At 35.3% G+C, this 11,293-nt stretch overlaps 1 protein-coding gene across 1 annotated transcript in view; it reads left to right on the top strand.

The window, feature by feature from the left end:
- The window catches only part of CEP120 (centrosomal protein 120kDa), a 36,650-nt gene that overhangs the window by 7,951 nt on the left and 17,406 nt on the right, over nucleotides 1–11,293 (top strand). The window contains exons 6-14 of the mRNA XM_009698146.1: nucleotides 837–1,064; nucleotides 1,326–1,533; nucleotides 2,284–2,397; nucleotides 3,684–3,861; nucleotides 6,283–6,432; nucleotides 7,290–7,472; nucleotides 9,788–9,884; nucleotides 9,975–10,127; nucleotides 10,797–10,886. Coding sequence (XP_009696448.1) covers nucleotides 837–1,064; nucleotides 1,326–1,533; nucleotides 2,284–2,397; nucleotides 3,684–3,861; nucleotides 6,283–6,432; nucleotides 7,290–7,472; nucleotides 9,788–9,884; nucleotides 9,975–10,127; nucleotides 10,797–10,886 — 1,401 coding nt within the window. The remainder of the gene's footprint in view (nucleotides 1–836; nucleotides 1,065–1,325; nucleotides 1,534–2,283; nucleotides 2,398–3,683; nucleotides 3,862–6,282; nucleotides 6,433–7,289; nucleotides 7,473–9,787; nucleotides 9,885–9,974; nucleotides 10,128–10,796; nucleotides 10,887–11,293) is intronic.

The following is an 11,293-nucleotide window of genomic DNA, read 5'->3' as shown; positions in this document are numbered from 1 at the left end:
GGGGGGGGGTGTGGTGTATATGTATATAGTGTATGATTGTGTTTTGTGTGTATATATATATGTGTGTGTGTGCATACATATACGCACACATCTCGGTGTGTGTACTGGCAGCTGACACGTTTTAGCATTAAGGTCTTCATTAAGTGTAATAAAAATTAAGGATCAGTGTACAGTGTTCTGATCTCCTAAAGCAGAACTGAAGTGACTCTTATTTACAAAGAGCAAGTTGATACGTAAGTTTCAAAGAGCAACTTTCAGTGATGAAAATAAATTGCCTTAGAGTGTGCTGTGTTTTAAGATCCATCCTTTACTTCAGTGTATAAATATTAAACTGTGGAAATAAAGAGTTGAGCCAAGTTTTGAGAAAAGGAGTAATAATTCTTACCAGGAATTAAGAACACAGTTACTTAACTCCTTGCTATTCAGGTGGTTTCTAAATATATGCATAAAGGCTGTGCTTTCAAATAACTTCTTTTTCTTTACCTCGCAGTCATGAATTTTACATGCCAGTACTTCAAGGGCAAGAATCTGTGTGGTGTTTAGAAACCACAGACTGTTGAATTTGTCCTCCAGAAGGGACGGTATGACAGGCCCTCAGAAGGGTGATGCAGTGATCTGCTGCTGCACTAGCACTGGGCAAATCCTACATGCTCAATACTGAAATTTCATAGCTGTTCTTTTACTGCTCAAAACACTTTTTCTCAACATACAGGGACTAGACTAGAGATGATAATCTTAATTTGTTGTCTTTGTGCTACCTTTAGTAGAGGGTGAACAGACAGTTCAAGTAGAAATGCACATGCTAATTACTTTCTAGCATTTTTGTATGTTTACAGATCCATCTTTGCTGTGGGGACCAGTTTCTTGGAAGCACTGAAATACCTCTGTCTGGACTACTGAAGAAAGGAAATGTGGAGATTGATCAACACCCTGTGGCAATAGAAGGAGCGTTTGTCCTTGTTCCACCAAACAGAGCTATACAGAAACTGCCACAGTTGCCTTTAGATATGGCTCCTACTGTAGGGGTATCTGTAGTTCTGCAAAGGGAGAGCTTGAGTGCCCAGGTATACTTTACTCCTTTATTGTTGGTTTCGACACTGTTGCACAGTTTCATGTTAAAAAAAAAAAAGTATTTCTAAGTCATATTTGACAGTTAATTTGACAGTTAATTATGTAAAAGAAAACCTGAAAGTTGCTTTATATGAATAATGCTTTCATTGCTTCATTTTTCTGTGTCAAAATTAATCTCAAACTATAAAAATGTTGTAGACAGAACTTTTCAGTGCAAGCCATGATCAATAAGAAAACTATATCACTTCATTCAGCCTTTGATTCCCTTAAATGCTCCAACTGAACCTAAACAGCCACAGGAGAAAGTTCTTTCACCTATTAGTGGAAAAACAGAGGGCCTGAAGCAGAGTTCCCAGAATGTCCCATCTCAAGCTGACCATTCTTCTTCAATAGAAGATGAAGCAACAGAAAGTGAAGTGGAGAGTCTTAAGTTTGAAAAAGGCACGAAACTAAAGAAAAAGGGTATGTGGTATATAGTTTTTTTCTCCAGGTGTCAAGTGGGGTCTTGGATCATGTATTAATCATCTGTGGTGATAAATTTCAGGCAAGTAAGAATTGTTTACATAAAACATATAACAGGAGGAGGATATATGTTGATACTGTACAGATTCCTGGACAAAACCAAGCAGCTGTGTGTTTTCTTTGTTTGTTTTTACATTATCCTTTTCTAGGGAGTTGGTAACCCACACAGCCTTCTAAGACTTGTCTTGTTTTGTTTTTAATTTGAGGAATGGGTTGGGGAGAAGTCAAAGAGGAACAGAGAGAAGAGAGGAAGGAATACTGTAATGATGGAGTAAAGCTCAGAAGAAAGAATGTTATTTTGCTGAACATTACTGAACGTGCATCTTGTTAAGAGATGATTTATGAATAAAGTCGAATTATTATTTTTCTAATGATTCTTGTATTGCTGTTCTTTTGAGATTGGTACTAAAGACACCCAGTTCTGCAGAGAAAAATCTATGTCTTAGAACGTGCTCTGAGGATTTGTCTGCTAATTCAGCCAAATTTTCTTTTAATCATAACTGATCTTATTTGAGCAAGGATTAAGTCCTTTATATGGAATGTATCAAGAAAAAGTACTGTGAACCCAACAGCTAGTTTGAATCTGCAATTAAGAAATCCAGGATTGTGCTTTTTTATTGATAGTAGTAATAATTTTATAACTCTGTTTTAGTAAGATGTAAAACATGTCACTTCACATTTATCTTTCAGGGCTTGTGGCTGAGTCCTGCCAAGAGGTTAACAAACAGTATATTGAAGAGCTTCCAGTTTTCAAATCACAGAGCAGATCAAAGTCACCTCTGTTGTCAGATCTGCAAAATTCCAGTAATGCAAAATTTATAAAATTCAGTACATTAAAAGAAATTTGGGTATACTAGCAACTTAAATGAATTTAAACAGTAGGCTGTGTGCAATTTTTGTTCTCTTATCTGACAGCTTTAGGCTTCTGTTCAGCCATTTCGTTGCACCAAGCAACCTAGTGATAGTTTACCTGAGTCACTGAGAATCATTTCGTTCCTATGTTGTACTGACTAGCTGATGTTGAAGTATTACTGAATTTTTTTTTTGTTACTGTTAATCAAATGAAACACTCAAAAACAAACAGGGAAAAGATAAACTCAATGCTAGCAATGGTGTATCTCTTCAAAAATTTCAAAAGTGGAAACATTTTAGATAATTATAAAGGAAGAGGATCAGAAAAACTAGCATTTGCAAAAGGCAGTTGAGTTCTTCTCTGACAGTTTCTTTGCCTCTTTCTCTGCTTTACTATTTACTCTGCTTTATTTTATTTACTCTCTGCTTTACTAAACATTTTTAGAGGATCTCTTTTGGAGACCTTGTCTGTAAAATTTGTAGTTTGACCTTTGCCTTCAAAGATTAAGTATTGGGTCCCAGTGTATGGACTTGAGAAGCCTGGATGCAATTGGACAGGCACTCACTTCTGCTTCCTAAATTATAAAATGAATGTCACAGTAGGTGGGTTCTGATCAAAGGGCATGAGTGGATGTGCTTTACAGACCTAGCTAGAGCATTTTAGTTTATTTCAATAGTTAAACCTCAGCTTGGGATCTATAGTTGATGCTGCCTTGTGTGACTGTAATTGACCTGGTGCTCTGTCTTTTTTCAGTCCCAAACTGAAGAGGTTAGTTAATTCAAAGTTAATTAAATTACTACAAATGATTTTTTGTAATCGCACCTCTCCTGTGTGCCCTTAAGTTGGCTAGGAACAATTACGTAAACTGTTGAAACTGAAGTCTTATAGCATCCTTCTGAAGAATTTAGTATCTTGGATCTTAGTCTAAACATTTCTTCAGTGAGATGAACTTAAATAGCTTTTAAGGTTAAGAAAAAGAAAGGAAAAACATTACAGAATTCTTTAAGAAGATTTAAAGTATATTGGGTTTTTGGTTGGTGTTTTTTGGAAGCAGTAACTTAAAAATAGAGTGGCTATTTTTCATAATATTAGCTTATATTACAGGGAATTGAATCTCTTGGGGAAGCAACCTATCTGTACTTGCATTTAAAATGTGAGACCTAGCTTTAATATACTCTGTTATTTTGGGCAGAACAAATTCTTAAAAACATGCACAAATTCTCTTCTGCATTTTCAGCTGATAATGGTCCACTAGCTGCATCTCAACCCAACCCTGTGGGTGCATCCAGTTCTTCTGAGCCTGTGTCGGCACAGAAAATTGTCATTCCAGCAGCCTCTCACCATTTTTGCTTTTCAATAGACTTACGAAGTATACGTGGTCTGGAAGTTGGTTTTCCAATAAATTGCGTTTTAAGGTACGATTTATTTTTGTTGATTTTATTCTTCGTAATAACAGTATCTTTCTTTTCAATACAAAGCCTTCATAATCAGAATGATTGCTGGCAGTATGCTGCCAGATGCTTTTTACCTTTACGTAGCTGACTTTCAGTAGCAAAATACTTTGGAATGCTCATCTCGCTCGTCACTAAACTTCTGAGCATTACAGCATTAAAAATAGTGTGTAACACTTCACCTGCACTGTAATTTGTATTAAATCTTACTTGAGTATCTGAGCTCAGACAATACAGATCATCATTCAATCCTTAGAGGAAAAGGAGGATTACTTGTCTCTTCACTTTCTGGCTGTCTTTCCAGCTGATTGGAAGAGTGAATTCTGTAGTTTTCCATGTCTCCACCAAAAACTCCTTGTAATGTTCTAATGAGACAGATCGCTTGGTTTGTGTGTGACAGCAAATCTAAAGTAATCATATTCTAGTCTTAAAGTGAAGAACCGGTGTAGTAAATGCATTGTTGTTCTGAGAGGTAGTATCAGGGGGTTTTGGTAGTCCTTGCGTACAAGAAGCAAAGCTTAGGGAGAAGTAGCATCTTTTGTTACCTGAATTTATGGAGTTACAAAAAAGACAGGCTTTTTGGCTACATAAATTTTGCACCTAAAGCAAAAGTAGAAAACTACTAGTGCTAGTTTAGAACAATTGCTTAGAGATTAGTTCATTACTTTTCTTTCGTGTTGACATCACTATGGGAGCACATTTGGAAAATAAGCAGGTGTTAGCTCAGAAGTGAATGGAGGACTTGTTGGAGGAATAAGAACTAAAAAGGTAGAAGGACCAGTTAAAAGTAAGTGTATTGAAATTAGTATCTGTATGCAGGCTGGGGTTTGGTTGATTTTTTTGTTTTGTTTTTTTTTTACCATTGCCAGTGAAGAGAGAAACATATTTTTTATCAACTTCTTTGTTTTGTTTTAGGTTTTCCTTAGAGTGTAGATCAAGAGTTTGTAGATACAGGGATGACTTTGTTGTAAAAAATCCTGCTCGTGGAATATTAGCTGTGATGGCATATATGAATTCAGTGGTTCATAGCAGTTTTTAGAGTTTGCCTTCTAGTTTCAATTAGGGCCCTTTTGGTGCACATGATGAAGCATATCTTTAAATGGTGATTCGGTTTGAGAGAGTTCAATATTTGTGGCTGTGGACATGCATCTGCATTTGCTTTGAATTTGTTGTTCTGACAGTTTGGTTCACTACAGTTTTAACTGGTCACCAGGAAGTCTATTTGTGTTAATGATTCTTGGAGTTTAAGCTTTGTTCGAACGAAGACAAAAAGGTGGGGTTGGGGTGTAGGGATGGAATATTTTAAAACACCACTACTATAGATTGCATTATTAATGGCTTTCTGTATATGCTATGTTAAGTAGTACATGGAAAACAATGTACAATGGATGGAATTTTGCAACATAAAAGCTTTTCCACATAACATTCCAAAAATTAATTTGTTTCAGAACAGTGACAACAAATAGGTTTTACAGTCTCATACACTTCAGTTTTTACAGTCAGTGATGAGTATGGCAAGAAACTGAAGAGGAGAAACATCCAAACACATAAATGCTAAGAAAAGTTGCGGGGCAAAAAAATTGCATTTTCACTGTACATTGGAAGCATTGTTTCATTCAGGTCTAACCATGCTCTTTAAAGAGTTCTGCACAAACAGTTGAAGTATGGAATTTTGTAAGTGGCAGCTTTTGATGCAGCATTTATTTTATTAGTAACTTAGCTGACAATTGGCATCATCAATTTGAGCAAAGCAAAGTTCAAGAGGTTCTTGGCCTCCCCTTTGTTGTAGTTTATCATACATTTAATTGTGCCAGTAGAATAGTTTCAGGCCACGTTGTAAATCATATTGGTGGAATGATTCTACTTGCCTCTTAGTGAGTTAAACTGTGGGAATTAGAAACTAAATTCTTCAAATGTGACTGAAATTTTCAAATGGTTCTGACAGTGTGTATATGTATACTTAGTTATCAGTAATTGCGTGTTAGACCAGTCTTAGCTGTAAGTTTATTTATGAATGTTCTCAAGTAGCAATCTACATCTGAATATTATATTCTTTTCTTCTGTTTCTCTGCTCACTTTGTATAATAATTGCAGAATTTTAGTAAGAGATTAATTCATGTGGTTGTGAACATGCAAGTTATTAAAACTTTTTTGTCAAAATAACAGCAAATAAAAATGTAGCTGGATCAGTGCTGAAGTAGATGAAAACAAGAATAATTGAGAACCAAATCCTATTTTGGATGTATTTGCAAATTTTGCAACTTTAATACAAGTCATGCTTCAGTAAAAGATGTCTAAACTGGTTTTCTTCTTGCAGAAGACATAAGAACAAAGTATCTATTTATTAAATTATTATTTGATTATTTTTGTTATTGTTTTTATTAGGTACTTGTATCCATTTTTTGGCAGTGCAGCACCTATTATGACAAGCCCACCTGTGGAAGTCAGAAAGAACATGGAAGTCTTTCTTCCCCAGTCCTACTGTGCATTTGACTTTGCAACTATACCTCATCAGCTTCAAGATACATTCTTCAGGTAATAACCTGTGTTCTTTTTATCTTAATTACACTTTTTCTATTTTTTGTTGTAAATGCAGTCACGAGTTCCAATTTTTTACTTAAGATCATCAGTTTGAGAAGAATTCAAGTGCTAATGCCAACAAATATTTAATACATTGCTATTCCAGTTTCTGTATTATTTACATTTAAAGTCAAGGACTCTACAATTCTTGCTTTTATTTCTTGAGTACTTAGGCAGGGATCATTGCTTACAGGAACAAGAACTGTTGCTGTAAGTTGCTAAATAAAAAGTTGATAGCATAGTTTTAACAAAGCATTACTTCAAGTGAAATAGATAAGGGTTTTTTTTGTTTTCTTTTTAATACATGATGACTTTGAAAATACAGCAAGTTCCCAGGAAGCTGACTACAGTGTTGAGGGCTGCGGCACAATTTTCCCAGCAGTCCTACCACCTTTCAATAACTGATTAAAATGTGGAATAAAGAATCATCAAAATAGTGGTATTTTGAAAGAAGAGGTGGAGATGTATTCTGTGAGTGGCAGTGACTAAAATTTATTTGAAGGTATTTGTAAATGAAGATGATCTAGGTCTATTAATATTGTTCAATCATTTCCACTGTAGCATTGTTCTTAATGATAATTGGAGAAAGGAATGATAATCTGACCACAGTGAGTAAGTGATGGAGAAGATACAAAGTCAGTCAGTCTCATTCCTCTGAGTGAGAGACAGTAAACCCGTCTCATTGTTTGACAATTGTGATCATCACTGATTTGGGAAGTTACTTTTAGAATATGAGAATATTTTCCCAAATTAACAGGAATGCTTCCTCTTTTGTGTTGGTGACTGGCACTAAAATAATTCATTTGTTTCAGATTACCTCTGCTAGTTGAACTGTGGCACAAGGATAAAACAGCTAAAGACTTACTTCTAGGCGTGGCGAGACTTCAGCTTTCGAATGTTTTGGCTTCAGAAAAAACACGGTTCTTGGGTGGTAATGGTGAACAATGCTGGCGTCAGACTTTTAATGAAACTGTCAGTGTCACAGCAGCACAAGGGTAAAACTATTTTAAACAGTTACTTACTCTGTAGCAAGCTTTAAAGAATTATTTGTTTAATATTTCCCTGGAAAAGGGCAAGCTCTTCCTGTTTTCCTTTCTGAACAGGTAAACAGGCTGCAGAGTACTGCAATATGGGGGTTGGAATAGGCATCCAAGAGATTAAAAGTTAAGTTGCCACAAGCATATTGTGCAACCCCGCACCACTACCAGAGTCATCATAATAAACCTTTATATAATCATCATCTTGGGTAAGCTTCACAGGCAGATTAAAGAAATAAATAATTGGAAAAAGTGTTAGTGAGGGACTTTCCTGAGTAAGTTACTTAACAATTACAAAAAGCTGCTGATACTCCAGAAAATAGTTGAGTCTGTCTGCCCATGGTATTCTTCCAGATGCAGCTGACTTCAGTGAAAGTTAGGAGGACAGAAAGATCTCTAGAGTGGAGAGGTTTCCTGTTTCAGGATTATAGCCTGTGATAGTAGCAGGGGCTTGAGCTTCTGTCCATCAGAAGGAGCAGTGTTACTAGCTAGTATTCTGTCTGAAGATAAATGTTTTACATAGAGGAGTGATGTTCTTTATTATGTACGTAAAGAAACTTTATAGTTACTTCTGTCCTGTGTCCTCAGTAAAGATGTGAACTGTGCTAGCAACAGGTATTAGACCCTGATCTTTTTCTGCGTGATAATGGAACTTGACTGTACCTTTAAAAATAAATATTGCTATTAAGACTGAGGTTGGTTTTAAACCTCTAATCCTACAGATGATTAAAACAGTATATTTGACAGACAGGAAACTTCAGGTTACTGACACAAAACCTGACATCCCCCCTCCTCCCAAACTAATAGAGAATTGGTTTCTGACTTTGTTTAAGCTGCTTTGCGGGAAAGCCAGCATGGCCTGATTGTGTGGAGAGTTACTTTATGATCTCAGTATACATTAAGGTTCACACTTGCACCAATAGTAAGTTTGTTAAAATAAAACCTGGTTTTGCACAAAACTTAATAACCACTAGATGGCATTCTCAAAATGTAATCAGGTCTCTACATTTTACTGTGCTTATGCTTTACTTTTGTTGGTATAATGTTCTTTTTACACTGATATGTTAAACTGACTTAATTACTCAGATTTCTGAGGTCTACTACCTTGAATCTTGTTTTGGTTTTTGATCAATGACTGATAGAAAGTTGTAAGAATTTAATGCAGTAATTAACGTTAACTTATGTGAACTAGAAATATTTGGGGTTTTTTTCCCTTACGAATAACTGTAGAAGATTGCACCTTTGTAAAAAATGGTTTTGTGTTGTCTTTTTTATTTGCTGGAAGAGAATTTCTGTGAAAACTACAGCCGTAGTTAATTCCTTCAGCCTTTTGGTGCCAATGGCTTGGTAACTAATTCTGCACCTTCCAGGCATCAAGTGATTGCGTAATTGCTCTTGCATCATTGAGTAATTATAACTGAAATTGTAGTTTCATTTCTGACCAAGTACAGGTCTACACTGCAGTGTACTTTCATGTTAGACTAGTGATAACATTCACTTACATCACTTGTGTGTATTCCTTCTTTTAATATCTTTCTGTACAGAAAACTACCTTTGTTTACTACATTTTGTGTGTGATTAGAGACAGCCAGAGATAAACTGTTCTACTTAAGCAGTAACTACAACATAATTTCTAATTAGTTTATTAAAATATCTGTTATCTAGACATTTTTTTTGGTGTAGAGGAGCAGGTAGATATTTAACCTGTAAGTTGATTTAAAATTGTCAGTTCTCTGTGCTGAAGCTTCCAGAAATGTGTTTTGTAGTAATCCAGGGATGGTTTACCACACATAATATGCTAAGTGACTTATTATACTGTGGATAACTAGAAAGTTACTTTTAACATTTGAAAAAGCAAGACTAATGAAATTCATTGAGTATCTTAGAATGAAGTCAGCAGCAATACCTGTGTTCAAGAAGTGCATTTGTTAGAAAGATCTAAGACTGCAGGTACAATTTTGGATCGTTCTGTTACATGGATGTGTTGATAATAGTAAGCTGTTAGTTAAATAGGTTCCCAATGACAAGTTATATGTTTAAGTCAGAAAGCTTACTGTACATGTATAAATCAGTCCCTAAAACAATATACAGTATAAAACAATATACTTAAGAGAGCATGTCTGGGCTCTCACATAGGCAACTGTTTAGAGTCTCTGAGCTTACACAGAACCTTTTAGCACTTCAGCTTTGCTGTTTTGTGTGTTGTCTTACAATTCATTTTCTGTATTTTTAAGACAATTTTCATTAAAAAAACATTCTAATGCTATTTATAGGTCTGGCAACAGAATAGCAGAGATTTCATATGCTATCACTTTGGAAGACTATGGGCTTGTGAAAATGCAAGAAGTTCTGGTGTCAGATTCTTCTCAAGTAAATTTTACATAAATCTTACCCTTTTTTCCTTGAACACTTCTTTGAAAGGTTGAATTTCCAGTTAAAAATCTGCTGTTATTATATCAGTGTGTAGGTGCTGGTCAACAACGGCATGTCACTCACACTCAGCCTCGTCGTGCCCCAGAAAACTATCCAGAACCTCGAGAAACTCTCGAATACAAAGCAGCACTGGAGTTAGAAATGTGGAAAGAAATGCAGGAGGACATTTTTGAAAATCAGGTTTTTACTCTTTGTTTATTTCCTAAACTGCATGACTGCTAGAGAAGCTTTAGCAGAACTGGTGAGAAGAATATTAACTGCAGTTTTCTTAAATTTTGCCACTGTTTCAACTAAGAACTAAATTTTGCTTATATAGAATATTCAAACTACAGATGTACACAAGTATCTTCCTTACTCTTATAGAAGAAGGTTAATTCTTTTCTGTTAAGTGACTGAAGTAGATGCTAGGTAGTGAAATACAGAATACTCCCTTCACAATTTCCCCTTACTATTTATGAAGTACACTAGATGCTCAGGATTCAAATTATTGGTGTTAAATATTGACACTGCATGGCTTTATTCTCAGTCAAAATCCATTACTGTGTTTCTACTCTTGAAGTCATTCCTTAGAGTTGCATGCTTCTTTTTAAAAGATACTGAGAATCTAGTGTCTATTTGTTAGGATATTTTTTCCTGAAACTTGGGGGTTTTATACTTAAGGGTAAGAAAAGTCTTTCACTATCAGAATCATATTTTGAGATATATATGTCAGTGCACAAAATTTAGTTTTTAATTCTTTTGCCTAAAGGCTTGGTTGTGCTAGTATTGTCTCCTTTAAAGTTGCACTTCCAACAATTTTGAATTCTTTTCTGGTTTGGGAGTTTTGTTCCCTTTTTTTGCTTTTAAAAGCTTAAAAAGAAGGAAATGGACCATATGCATGCACTTGCAGAGGAATGGAAGAAGAGAGAGAGAGAGAGAGAAGCATTAGTGAAGAAGAAGGTAAGGGAACTTGTTCCTATGTCTCTTTGTAAGTCTCATGTCACTATAAGATTTGACAAGATACTTTGTAACTATAACATAGAACAAAGGGTCTGTGATTAGTCTTCACACATACTGGTATGCATGCATCTACACTACAACCATGCAAAAAAATTAGAAGTAGCCCTTAATCATAGAATACTTGTTAAAAATCCTTTAGGTTACCTTGCTTTCTTTTGGGGGCACTTTAACTTTAATTGCCTTTCACTTGCATGATCAAAAAGCACTTCTACAGCCCAGCTGAAAGAAAAGTTCTCCTCCATGATTTCCTCATTCAGAGCTGGATATTCATTTTATATGCAAATTTTCAAACAAAAATTGTCAATATTTTATACCCTAGCGAAACTAAATTCTTCACCTACCTAAAA

This window comes from Cariama cristata, unplaced genomic scaffold (genome assembly GCF_000690535.1).
Source record: "Cariama cristata isolate BGI_N322 unplaced genomic scaffold, ASM69053v1 scaffold18080, whole genome shotgun sequence".
In the NCBI taxonomy this organism is placed as follows: domain Eukaryota; kingdom Metazoa; phylum Chordata; class Aves; order Cariamiformes; family Cariamidae; genus Cariama; species Cariama cristata.
This window is presented reverse-complemented; position numbering and strand designations above follow the sequence as displayed.